Source organism: Cryptomeria japonica, chromosome 10 (assembly GCF_030272615.1).
Source record: "Cryptomeria japonica chromosome 10, Sugi_1.0, whole genome shotgun sequence".
In the NCBI taxonomy this organism is placed as follows: Eukaryota; Viridiplantae; Streptophyta; class Pinopsida; order Cupressales; family Cupressaceae; genus Cryptomeria; species Cryptomeria japonica.
Genome location: NC_081414.1, coordinates 831,776,541 through 831,789,407, shown reverse-complemented (window position 1 = coordinate 831,789,407; position 12,867 = coordinate 831,776,541). Strand labels below are relative to the sequence as shown.

General features: G+C 36.3%; 1 protein-coding gene across 1 annotated transcript; it reads left to right on the top strand.

The window, feature by feature from the left end:
* Window positions 1-7,591: 7,591 nt before the first annotated feature.
* LOC131076912 (cytochrome P450 734A1) lies at window positions 7,592-11,077 on the top strand. Its single transcript, XM_058014263.2, has 5 exons — window positions 7,592-7,874; window positions 8,066-8,289; window positions 9,308-9,549; window positions 9,922-10,315; window positions 10,480-11,077. Exons 1-5 carry the CDS (start codon window positions 7,607-7,609, stop codon window positions 10,903-10,905), a joined length of 1,554 nt encoding a protein of 517 aa, XP_057870246.2. The 5' UTR covers window positions 7,592-7,606; the 3' UTR covers window positions 10,906-11,077.
* The last annotated feature ends 1,790 nt before the right edge of the window (window positions 11,078-12,867 follow it).

Below are 12,867 nucleotides of genomic sequence, written 5' to 3'. Positions count from 1 at the left end.
TAAGCAAAATCAGTACATATTGTTTGAAAAGTCTTAACATGTGTTAGAGGATCACCTTTACCATTATAAAGCTCCAAATGCGGGATTTCAACATGTTTAGGAGGGATAGCTCGAACAATGTCAAGAGAAAGTGGGCACACTAAACTTAGATTGATTCATAGAGGCAATTTGTTGCTGTAAAGAAGAGACAGTTTGTGCAAGATTGTTAATGGTCGCTTCAGTCGAAGAATTCATATTATATGTGTTAGATTGAGATGGAGGTGTTATGTTATTGAAAGAAGGTAAAGAGTAAGGTGGTGGGACTCTATGATAATTAGTCATAGGAGATGATTGGACAGGAGGAACACTACAAGGAGGAATGCAATGGTTAAACGAATTGCCCCCTTGCGTCATGTTCATTTGTGGAGATATAATAGGGACACTCATTGAAGGAATGAATGAAGAAGTCAGATTAAATGAAGGAAGAGGGTTAATTGAAGAAGAAGGGTTGCCCCCATGACTGGTGATCACAGGAGGAATGTCTTGTGTAGAAGTAGCCATTATGTTTGATGTAAAGGTAGGTATGCTAGCCATAGAAGTCATCAAAGGAATAGAATGATTGACTTGAGTAGGAGGTTGTGTATAACCCAAGGTTTCGGCACAACTCTTCATAGGCATCACATTCGAATCCACAATGTGTGCAATACCACGCAAAATATCAATTCCATTCTTATCACTTTGAAGCATACGTTTTAGACCCTCAATTAAAGGAAGAGCTTGACTATCAGGGTATACTTGAGACATCCATTGTCGAAAATCGTCAAATTGGTTATCCAATTTTGAAAGTTGTTCTTCAGAAACCTCATGGAGAGCTTCTTCATCATTAGGAGGATTAGAGGAATTACCCATGTCCTCGTTAAAAAGGCTATTCAAATTAGGTTCCATCTCCTCAGTAGTTAAACCTCGGAAAGACTTAATTCTACGGCTTCGTCTAACGGGAATAGTGTAAGTAGGGCTTATTGTTGTAAAACTCATGCACTAGAAAGGGAGAGAAGATTTTGAATTTAGAGGTAGCAATTTTCAGTAAAATCAGCCAATCTTCTGGATTTAAGCTGTTAAATGCAATCACGACAGTCTCCCGAAATTTCGGAAAAAATGTCCGGGACCGTGGCGCTCGGAGTGCAACACGGTCCTTGCAACTTTTTTTGAAATTTGCAAGGATGAAAGGTATGATGATTTTAGAGCTAATCTGAAAAAATTGAGTGATTTTACGATCTGTAGATAGGCCAAATTAAAGTTGCAAATTCAAAATTGAACCCTACCAAGATTGTCGAAAAATGCAAAATTTGAATTTATGAAAAAGAGAGGGAAACTGAAATTTTGAATTTTATGATTTTAGAGGGAATGTCAAAAGCAATGCAAATTTTGAAATTTGAAAATTGACTCAATTTCACGCAAAATTCAATTTTGAAAGCGGAAATTAAAAAAGTTGTAATTAAGCACTTAATTTCAAAAGTCACAAATTGCAAGAATTTGAATAAAGCACTGAAATTTCGAATGAATGCAAACACACTTTTCAGATTTAGGACAGTAAGAACACAATTTTGACACAAAATTTCAGTTTCAATGATTTTTGAATGTTTAGAAGCCTTAATCCAAGCAATCACAAGACCAACTTTGACTGTAATTTTGAAAGTGTTAGATTTGATAAAATCAGCCAAAATTCTGGATTTTAGCAGGAAAATACAGCAAGATCTAGCTCCCGAAATTTCGGAAAAAAATGTCGGGGACGATGGCGCTCGGAGTGCACACGGTCCTCGCAACTTTTTTCCAAATTTTCAGGGATGAAAGATATTGTGATTTTATTGCGGAATCCAAAGTTACAGTTGATTTGGAGATGTTTTGATCGGTCAAATTGTCGGACAAAGGTTGAATCAAGAGGGTTTCAAAAATTAGGGTTTTGACACTTAACCACTTAATTTTCAAAATTAAAGCACAAATATGAATTGATAATTTGTAATAGAAGGGCAGATCTGAAACAAGCATTAATAATTAAACATTTCACAAGTTTAATTACTTAAAAAGAAAATTTAGGGTTTTTATGCAATTAACCTCTAAAATTTTGCAAAAGATCAACATGGAAATGTAATCAAGGAATCCAATTTTCAGATCTAACTATGAATAATCAGAAAGGATGTTCACGTCGGGTTCACCAAAATGTAAAGCGGAAAATCGCGATCGAACCCTAGTTGCTCTCCCCTCTTCCAACTCCAAGGAGAGAGAAGGGAGATTCACTAGGGTTGATGGTTTTCACTTAAGGGAGAGACTTTACATTCAAAAGAGGGGTTGAAACCCACAAGATCCAATCCCACACAATGCAAGATTGGATGCTAAATGTGTTCCAAGGGTTAAGAAAGCAAGGCTACCCTCTTTTGTAAAGAATGCGCATAGAAGAATTAAGCTAGGAATGCATAGAAAGTGACAAAGATTCGCTTATAAACTGAGATAGGGATACAGTATGAAGCTGCGGACCTGGAATTAGCAGTAAAATGTCGATACGGCACTGTCCTGCAAATTTGAGTGAAAATTGCCGAGACGATGGCGCCCGGCGCCACGGTCCTCCGAAAAATCCGCGAAATGAAGGGGGATCTGTTCGTCTCTGCACAAGGATTCCAGATCTTCAATTTCAGCCGCGTACCTGCAACCTACACACAGAAAAGCGAAGACGATTGGGGGGTTAGGGATTAGGGGTTTGCCTTTAGGTCAAACCCCGGTTTTGGAATTAACCAAGAAATGAGCAAGTGCTGTAAATGTAAATTACTGTAAAACAAGGACTAATACCTTGTTCTAAGGATGTTTGTATCCTTATGTGCGAAGGTATAGATGTTGTATGTTGTTGTAGTATGTTGTATGTAGTATGTGATCTCCTCTTCAATGGTTGAATCCTTGACTTGAATGCAACACTTAGCCTTGAATGGAGACTTAGAATGATCAATTGCTTGAAAGAATGCTTGAATGCTTGAGTATAGTTTCCACGCCTTTTCCCTCATGTGTGTCTCCATCCAAATGAGAGAGGAAAATGTAGTTTATATACTTGTCATTTAGGGCTGATAGACTGATTTTCCCGACCTTAGGCCGACCAGGAAAGTTAATTTCCAAATTGCAAACAAAAAGACCCGAGACCCCTTAGGAGACCGGGCCCAAAATAGGACCCAGGGACCAGGGCGCTGGGCGCTCTGGTCCCACCTCCCGGGACAGCAGGGTGCAAAGGAGGTTCAGGCCAGGGTGCTTGAAAAATGCAGTTTTCAGTGTCATAATCAGGTTTCGGGGTCTCCATTCCGGTTGCGTGTTGCGTCGCCATCGTGAAGACTGAAATGCAGTCGAAATTGCAAGTGTCGCAATTTTAGGACGCTACACTAAGAGTTGAGGGTTTTTCCTAACCCTCAACGCCTGATTCTCTCTACTAATCCATATTCCCAATTTTTGCCTACCTCCCAATTCTTGCTTGGAAAATCTCCCTATTTCTTCTAGCCATATCTTTCAGCTTCCTCAAGACTAATCTGAAATCTAGTTCCAAGGCCCCTCTTGGACCAAAAATACTGCCGAATAACCTATTTCAACTTAGAAACCCAAGACATTTAACCTACCTCCAGGGCTCACCCATCATACAATTCCATTCCTTCCTACGTAAAAACCCCTTGTTTAAACTAATGGGAACAATTCCAAGTGGGTATCTAATTGAAAAAAAATACGGGTGACCATGCCACCATTTAATGGGGTTGTTGGTGTTCTTTCCACTTATTAGATCCACTCACATCAATCTCTAAATTAATCATTTTGAAAGTTCCACATACTTGAACAAACTATGCACATGATATCCATAGATTCCATGTCCTCCCTAAATTCCAACATGCTTCTCAGTTCCAATCACTAAAAGGTTATAAATACTAGTTTTATTTTCATTCAAATGATTAGTTATTCAGTCAATTATTTGGTCTAACAATGTCTATGGTAGATTCTAAAGTGTCAAATAGTCATAGTTTGAGCAACAAAGTTATACATTTTGTAGAACATAGGAAGCATCTTCAATGTATATATGCTTGTCTTCATATGTCTATATAGTATATTATAGTGATTCAGGAGAATGTAAATTTGCAACTACGTATTTTCTCAATTACATTTGTTAGTGTGAATGTAATAGAGGTTGGATAATTTTAGGATGGCCTCTAATGTAAATTGCAATTCTATTGTGGTGGTCTTTGCTTGTTTCCAACTAGGTTATTGTAGTTCTCCTGAGGGATTGTTAAGTATATAATATTGGAGTTGTATGTAAATTCTCATTTGGTTTGTTTTAGTATTTTACTAAGTGTATCTATGTTTTCCTTGGTGTTGATGTTTCTATTGTCCAACAAAGTAGGCACTAGTCCATATTTGTGAGAGATAAACTATTCATCATTCAAAATAGTTTCTATCTCTTTGTAGATTAGAAGTAGATTGGGATTGCATACACAAGAAGGGAATAAACCCAAAAACACGTCAACAAATGAGGCAAAAATAACATGTCGTACAAGAAGAGTTGGACAAAACCTAGAAAGCACCAAGGTGAAAGTAAAGACCTGCCAATACTTTTGATTAGAGAATGGAAACAAAAGTTGGAATTGGATGGAACCCAAAACTAGCAACAAAGCCAACATGATGAAGGTAGATTGAAATAATACATTAGCAGAGGCCTTAGATAAGGGGCAAGATAGGAGTGGAAAGTCCTTTCATTCTTTGTAGGAAAATCAATCAAAGGATTTCCAAGCACATCGTCAAGTTTTATTTTAATCTTGCATGAGGAGCCAATATCGTCATCAATGTGGTTCTCCAATGAAGGGCTCTAAAAAGAAATCTATTCCTTAAATCAAGAATAAGGAACCTTTCTAATGTGGTCACACACTGTTTTATCTAATACCAACCTATTATAATGATGTTGAGGACATCCTGCTTCAAAACTAACCTCATTGTGACACACAATATCTTGACTATCTTGGAAAATTATGAAGAGGTGCCCAACATTAGGGAGGTGGTACAAATGAGAGGTCTCATAATAAAGTTCCTACTCTCAAACCCAAGCATGAGCATAGTTTCATACTTTGGGCAACTTCGAACCAAACTCAACCATGACACAAAATCTAGCGAAAAAAAGGTTGGTCCTATATTTAGTAATATTGCCAATGGTAATAACTAACCAATAGCATCAGTAAACCCCAAATAATATTTTTATTCCAAAATTATAAAAGAAGATTTGAGAAACAAAATTGTTTGTACCTTTGCAAATTTAGGGTTTATTCTACTAATTAGGAAGGTTTTCTTCCTCTACCCTAGCCAAAACCCTAAGCTTCTTATGGCTATATTACCCATTTGTTCTAATTTGCAATTGATTTGCTAGTCCCGATTGTCATTCACCTAATTCATGGGCTTGAGCCCTTAAATTTGTACCTTGATCAGTCCCTTCATCTTAGTGACTTTATGTTCTTGTTTGGTGTGTTTTCCTTTTATTTTTCCTTATTCAAATTTTCCAAATTGAAAAATATCAAGATTTTTCTAGGTAATGGATTCTTTTTTGGCAAAGGGATAGGTTTGCAAATTGATAAGTTCGTCAAAATTTGGTTTGACTAAAGGAAATTTTGTTGAAAGGGCATCTTGTTGAAGAAGTAAAAGTTTGCACTTAGCAAACAAGTTCTTTAATGATAAAAAGAAAGTGAAGAAAGGCCTTTTCAATGGTTGAAATAGCTCATTAACCTCTTGGTTCGCTGACAGCCAAGTTCACTGAACTCAAGTTTCATTGATTGGGCAAGTTGTTGAAAACTAGCATTTGTGAAGGATGGAGCCAAGAGGAATAACAAGACTACACACAAGATGGCTAGTTGTATGATTCGATTTAGGTCCACACCCACAAAATTTTGGATTGAAGTATTCAATTGTGTTAACCATCTTTAAAACCATATGCCTCATATGGTGGTGTAGAATGATATTTTAAAGGAGGCTTGATGTCATGTTAAGTTTGGTGTTTCTTCTTTAGAGTATTGTTTGTGAAGTCTAGGCATTCTTTTTGGATGGTTGGAATAAGGTTACAGAGAAAAACTGTCAAGTCTCTAATTATTTTTTATATTGTGAGGATGTAAAGACTTATAGGTTGTTTCATCCTATCACTCAAGATGTCTAATTTTTGTGATATGTCCAATTTGATGATGACTTCACATAAAAATGAATGTTGTGTCACCCACTTCATGAATACACGTACTTTACCTTATCTTATTACTCAAGAGGGAGCTTTACTACTTAGGATGATCATGATTATGGTACTCATATACTATGTCCTAAAAAATAATTTTCCCCATTTGTCTTACACTACTCTTGAGGATGTTAGACCTTTAGTTGGTGATCCTACTTCTCATTGTACTTGTACAAAAGTAGAAAATCTTACTCTTTTGAGTCATGCTCTTTTAGATTATGCTTAGGGGTTCTTAAATGTTGTTGGTATTCTAGAGTGGAACATTAGTGAATGGATGTTCTTTGGTGAATAATTTACACATGGGATCTTGTATAGGCCTCTCCAAGCAAATAATTTTGGTTTAGTGAAAGTGGGTGTATAGAGTGAAATATGAAACAAATGGTTCCATGGAAAATTACTTGAGACACATCTTGTAGCTAGGAGATTTTCACAAGTTTCGGGCATTGATTGACATTGTTATGAGGATATTACTCCTATTTCCAAGATTGATTCTTAGTCTTGCAATTTTTTCTTTCTACATAATAGGGTTGGCTAGTTTACCAAATGCATGTGATTGGTATCTTCTTTCTTGGTGATTTTCATGAAAAGATCTATTATGGGGTAGCCTCCAATACTTTTGTATTACTCTTCACTTGTTTACAAGCTTCACAAACAAGCTCCTCAAGCTTGGTATGGGAAGATATATAGCTACTTACTTGCTTCTAGGTTCTCTCACTACCATTTTAATTTGATGGTTTATAGTCATATACATGAGGTTGATTTTGTAATTCTTGAGTTGTATATAAATTATATGATTCTCACATATGTATTGTTGCACCTTCATGATCCAAAGTGTTTAAAAAACATCAATAGAATATTTACATGTCATAGACTTCTATATTTCTTTCATATTATTTAAATTATTTTAACCTTCTAATTTATATTTTTAGCAAAATTATACTCTTGATTTGATTCAATATCTCTAATTGCAACCCTGCCTCCACACCATATAAGTCAAATGTCACAATGCCTAAATATATGCCTAAGAAAGTCAAACATAGATTTAAAATATATTTTTATTAAAAAAACTAGAAAAATATTCATAAAACTAACATATAAATCACCATCGGCGTGGTGCCCATTGCATCGGTATAGACTTCCCCGTCTGAAACAGACACTCCAGGCCAAAAGACAAATCTAAGCTACGTCAATTCTGAACTAAATAAACAGGTCCTTTTCTTTGTGCATTTTATTTATGTTTGTCTACTCAGTAATCAGCTCCTTTTCTTTGTGCAAATGTAAAATAATAACAGAAGGGATCCTACACTTGGGATACACAGACATAGTTAGTGCAAATCTGAAGCCTGGAATATGGAGTGGGTATTTTGGTGTTTGGTTGTTTGTGCTGGTTCAGTTTTGTTTATGTTCAAGATTGCAACAAAGCTATGGTGGAAGCCTCTGCAACTGAAAAAGTCCTTTGAAGCTCAAGGAATCAGGGGCCCTCCATACAAGCTACTCTATGGGAATACCACAGATTTATCCAGAATGGTCGATGAGCAGAAATCCAAACCCATGCCACTCTCACATGACATACTCCCTCGAGTTCTTCCCTATGTTCACCAGTGGACCAAAACCTATGGTACGCTTGTATTCTGCATGTTTTTACTTATCATATTACTGGAATTCCTGGTTAGTACTAATGATTATTTTGCTGGAGTGTTGTTAGAACTTGGAATAGTCGCCTATTAAGAAGAATAGTTGCCTGATTAAGAAGAATAGGCAGAATTCTGAAAACTCTATTGATTAATAAACTTGTTATATGTGATATAGGTCAGGATTTTATTTACTGGTTTGGCCCTTGTGCCAGGCTGATTGTTCCCCACCCTGAGCTTATTAAAGAGATATGTTCCACTAAATTTGGCAACTATACAAAGCTTATGGGAAATCCCCTTTCAAGGCAACTGGCTGGACAGGGAATTTTGGGGTTGACAGGTGAGAAATGGGCTCAGCACAGGAAAATCATCAATCCTGCTTTCCATATGGATCTCTTGAAGGTAAGATAATGTATATCTATTTACATGTCCTAAAGTAGGAGCAAAAAGATCTAATAGAGAAACTGAATTATATTTTAGAGAGAAAACTGTCAATTTCCTACTTACAAATAAACATAGATCTACTTTGCACATAGACTTTCCAACGATTTCATGAGGATTGATTGTTGGACTAGCCCAAACAAGAACGATAAATCCTCCTTTGCATTGACCACGGTTGATTAGACTATTGGACCTTCACTATCTGCAGAGCCAGGTTGATTCCCCTGAATAGGTGTAATTCCAAGGTTATCCAAATCCCCAAGCGTTGTATGGCTAACTAGAATCCCAAAGATTGTCTCCATCCCCAAAGGTGAGTGTTTGAACTCTGAATCTCATCACAGCTCAGAGTTAAAAATCATTTTCAAATGGCATGCAATGAGTTTTAAGAAGATTATAGTCAGTCTTGAACCTTAGATCACTCTTAAGGATGTCTGGGACAGGGCCATATTATTTAAGGCCAAATATTTAAAAAAAATAAAATTGCAATCAAGGCTATTTGTCTGAGATGAAGAACTAAGCCAGTGATACTTCCCATTTGTAAACCCATATTAAGGGCCATGCCCCTGCTGCCCTGGGTTGACATACCCTAATGAAGGGTTATATCTGAGTGCAAAACCCTGGTCGATTTGACAGAGTAGAATTATTCTCAAGGCATCTTAACAAAGGGAAGATTCTGTGTGATGTCAAGGGCTTAGCGAAGATGTTTCCAACATACTCCTTAGCAGAGGGAAAATACTGAGTGGAGAGTAGACCTATAATTCTATTGAGCTGAGATACTACTGAGATGCTCTGGCTGTGCTTTTGAATACCGATATTCAAATCCAATCCGTACAAGTTACTTTAATCATAAATATATTCCTTGAACTTGACTGTAAAATTCCCTAATCTGTTAGAATCTATGCAGATTATTTTGTAAGTACTTCTCTATTTTGAAATTTATATTCAGAATATCATAGGAAGATATATTTTGTGACTGCAGGGTATGGTTCCAACAATTGTGAAAAGCAGTGCCAGTATGTTGGATGAATGGAGTAAATTGGTATTGTCAGGTGCATCAGAAATTGAAGTGCAAAAGGAGTTCAACGATCTCACAGCAGATATTATTGCCCGCACAGCATTTGGAAGCAGTTTTGCAGAGGGAAAACATATATTTGATATGCAGACCAAACAGATGATTCTTACAATTGAATTATTTCGCAGTGTTTATATTCCAGGTTTCAGGTGATAAACTTCAGTTCTGTGACAGTACAATTGTCAATCTTAAATTGTCAGAGAATGCAATCAAAATTTTGATTTGAGAGTGTTCATGTTTTTCCTTGAAACAGTCGTTGGAGAGGTTCTCCAACATTTATCTTACAGTTGAGAGTGCCACTCATTTTCTAACTATATCTTCCCATCTCAAATGCCTTTCTCCTTCAAGAATTATGTGCATTTGGGACCTAGTGTTTTTATTTTTTTGAATTTTAATCTTGTGAAGACATTTCATTCAATAAGATAAATTGCTTTGTATTTTAAGAGGGTTTATTGTTTATTCAGATTCAGATGTATCATCAGGTTTATTCATAACTTAAATCGATTTCTTACTACCATCAGGTTTCTGCCTACTACAAAGAATAGGCAACGTTGGAATTTGGAGAAAGAAATAAGAAGATGCTTAAGACAAGTTATAGATGCCAGGGAAAAGACTGTTGAGATGGGAAAGACAGGTAGCTATGGTGCCGATCTGCTTGGTTTAATGATGTCTGAGAGCAAGAAGCAGGGGAGAGTCAACTTAAAAAGTAATGCAAGCCTGACTACAGAGGAAATCATTGATGAATGTAAGACTTTCTACTTTGCCGGTCATGAAACAACATCAGTACTCTTGACATGGTGTATAATATTGTTGGGCATACATCAAGATTGGCAAGAGCGAGGTCGCAGAGAGGTGTTGGAAGTATGTGGGAGAAACAAATATCCAGATGCAGACAGCTTAAGTCGCCTCAAAATTGTAAGGACCATCTAACACACCCAAATTCCATGTGAATAACATAAATTATCTGGACACCAGTCTAATTCTCTTATAAACAATCATAGTTTAACCAGCACTGAGATTTGAACTCAATTGCAATATTCTGGATTTGTCTCATAAAATATTGTATGAATGTTTTGCAGGTGGGAATGATTATAAATGAGGCCTTGAGGCTTTATCCACCTGCAGTAGTTATAACGCGACAGGCATATGAGACAACAAAACTTGGGAGGCTATCAATTCCTGCAGGCACTCAATTTATGATCCCGATCCTTGCAATGCACCATGATCCTGCTTTGTGGGGAAATGATGTCAATGATTTCAACCCAGGGCGATTTAGTGAGGGAATTGCAAAGGCTGCAAAGCATCCAATGGCATTCATGCCCTTTGGAACAGGTCCATATATATGTGTGGGTCAGAATTTTGCCTTGTTGGAAGCAAAATTAGTTTTGGCTATGATTCTGCAAAAATTTTATTTTGTGACTTCACCATCTTATACTCATGCTCCTATGCTTTTAGCTACTGTGAGACCTCAGCATGGAGCTCAGGTTATCTTCCGCATGGACTAATATTGGACAACGGGACTGCCTAGAAACGCCTCTTCTCTAACTAAATTTCAGTTAAATATAATACAAAGTCTCGATAGGGTAGATGTTGAATATGTTGAAAATTAAGTTTACATACTGTAATAAGGTCATTTTAATGATCTAGTAAATAAAATGTTTAAGATATTTTTTGTTAGTTGATTGCTAGTTTCGTATAAGGTAATTTGGAGAATTGTACAAAAAAATTTGCAAAAAATATAAATGATGATTAATAATATTTATAATATATTTTAGTGTTTTGTGAGCATTATGATTTTATTTTCAAAATATTTGTGCTTATATTTTACAACTTAATATCAAAGTTTTGAAAAAAAAGAAAAAAAGAAAAAACAGAATAATTGTTGAATTATGAGTGTTGCATTATAGAAATTGACTGAATTAAGAGAGTAAATTATATTAGAAGAATGTGGGCTTTTGGTGAGATCTTTTGTAAGGCTAAGCTATAAACGAGGGACTAATATGAATGTGGGATTTTGGTGAGTTCTTTTGTTAAAGCTAAGGTTTATATAAAGGATTAATATTAACTATTGAATATAATTTTTTCTTATATGTTGTTTTCTTGTTAGATGCCCTATTTTATTCATTAGAATATGCTTAGAGGAATTAGAATCTAGGGATTATGGCATTGAAATATCATCTCTTAGCATTCTTTGAAAGTGTGGTAATCACTGAATCTACCAAAAAGGGTTCCTAAAATGCATAAAGTTGTAACAACTACCCCTCAGTTGCTACTTTTTTTTTTTTAAGTACCAACTTAATTGACCAAGCTTCTTGTTCTACCTTAGAAGTGTTGACATAATTTCTTCAATCACCATAGAGGTGACAACTCTACACCACCACTTATGCTTGCACTCAAAGGTGGTAAGCTCTTGAGGTCAGGGCCCCCAATAGACTTAGACCTATGCCTCAAGGGTTTTTTCTTGATGACCCTGCCTATGTATCCATTTGAGGGAAGTTAGAAGCTTCGTAGTTTTCCCTTGAAGGCTACAGGGAGTTCATTCTCTCCTCTGTAAGAGATCTTTGATCTCTCTTTAACTTGGGGCTATTGATTAAAATTAGTCCAATCATAATATAACAATAACTAATTGTCATCCAATAGTGTACAAACATACACAATTACACAGGGGTCATATCCTTTCAAAAATTTCTATTCCATAGAAAGCAACTAAAGCATGCATCACATATACACAGGATGACTAGCTCATACATGTCACATATGCACAGTGACTAGCTTCAACATACGTCGCATATACACCATGACTAGCTTCAACATATGTCAAATATGTACATAATCTCCAACTCCAATATACATCACATATACACTATGAGAGACCGAAACATCCATAATGGCTAGCTATCACTTGCTCATAATGCATCCTAGATAATAGGAATTTTGATGCTTTGTGTACTACATCATGGGTCACATTCTTTTCCCTTGTCTTTTGCACCAACAAGTAAGTGGGAACAAGACTTGATGTATCCCATACTATATCGAGTGTTAGAACTCATCTCAACAAGGTCAAGTATACCATTTCCATGTCAAGATATGCCCAAAATTATACTATGAGATCGGTCCAATTATTACCTACATATTCTTCATTAGAAATTCTCTTCCTTGTAGTTCATTGAATGACTGAGCAACGAGGACATCCATTGTCGGCAAGCAACTTCCCCCTAGATCCACATGCTCTTGGTGGGATATATCCAATATCGTAGATAAATGTGGGGTATCCCTCGCTTGTATGCAAGTGGTGAAAAACATCCGCTAACTAGGTGGTACGACTGACAGTTTATTGGCATAGTACAAGGTGCCCTTTTATTGGAGCAGACTATGGGATAGAGTACACTACCAGAACCGCCAACCACCCAACAAGACGGTCCAATTATTACCTACCTATTCTTCATTAGAAATTATCTTCCTTGTAG

Coding starts and splice junctions, on each gene's coding strand:
- LOC131076912 (XM_058014263.2), top strand. CDS start 7,607: ATGGAGTGGGTATTTTGGTGTTTGGTTGTTTGTGCTGGTTCAGTTTTG. Junction 8,290..9,307: donor TCCATATGGATCTCTTGAAG/GTAAGATAATGT, acceptor TTGTGACTGCAG/GGTATGGTTCCAACAATTGT. Junction 9,550..9,921: donor GTTTATATTCCAGGTTTCAG/GTGATAAACTTC, acceptor TACTACCATCAG/GTTTCTGCCTACTACAAAGA.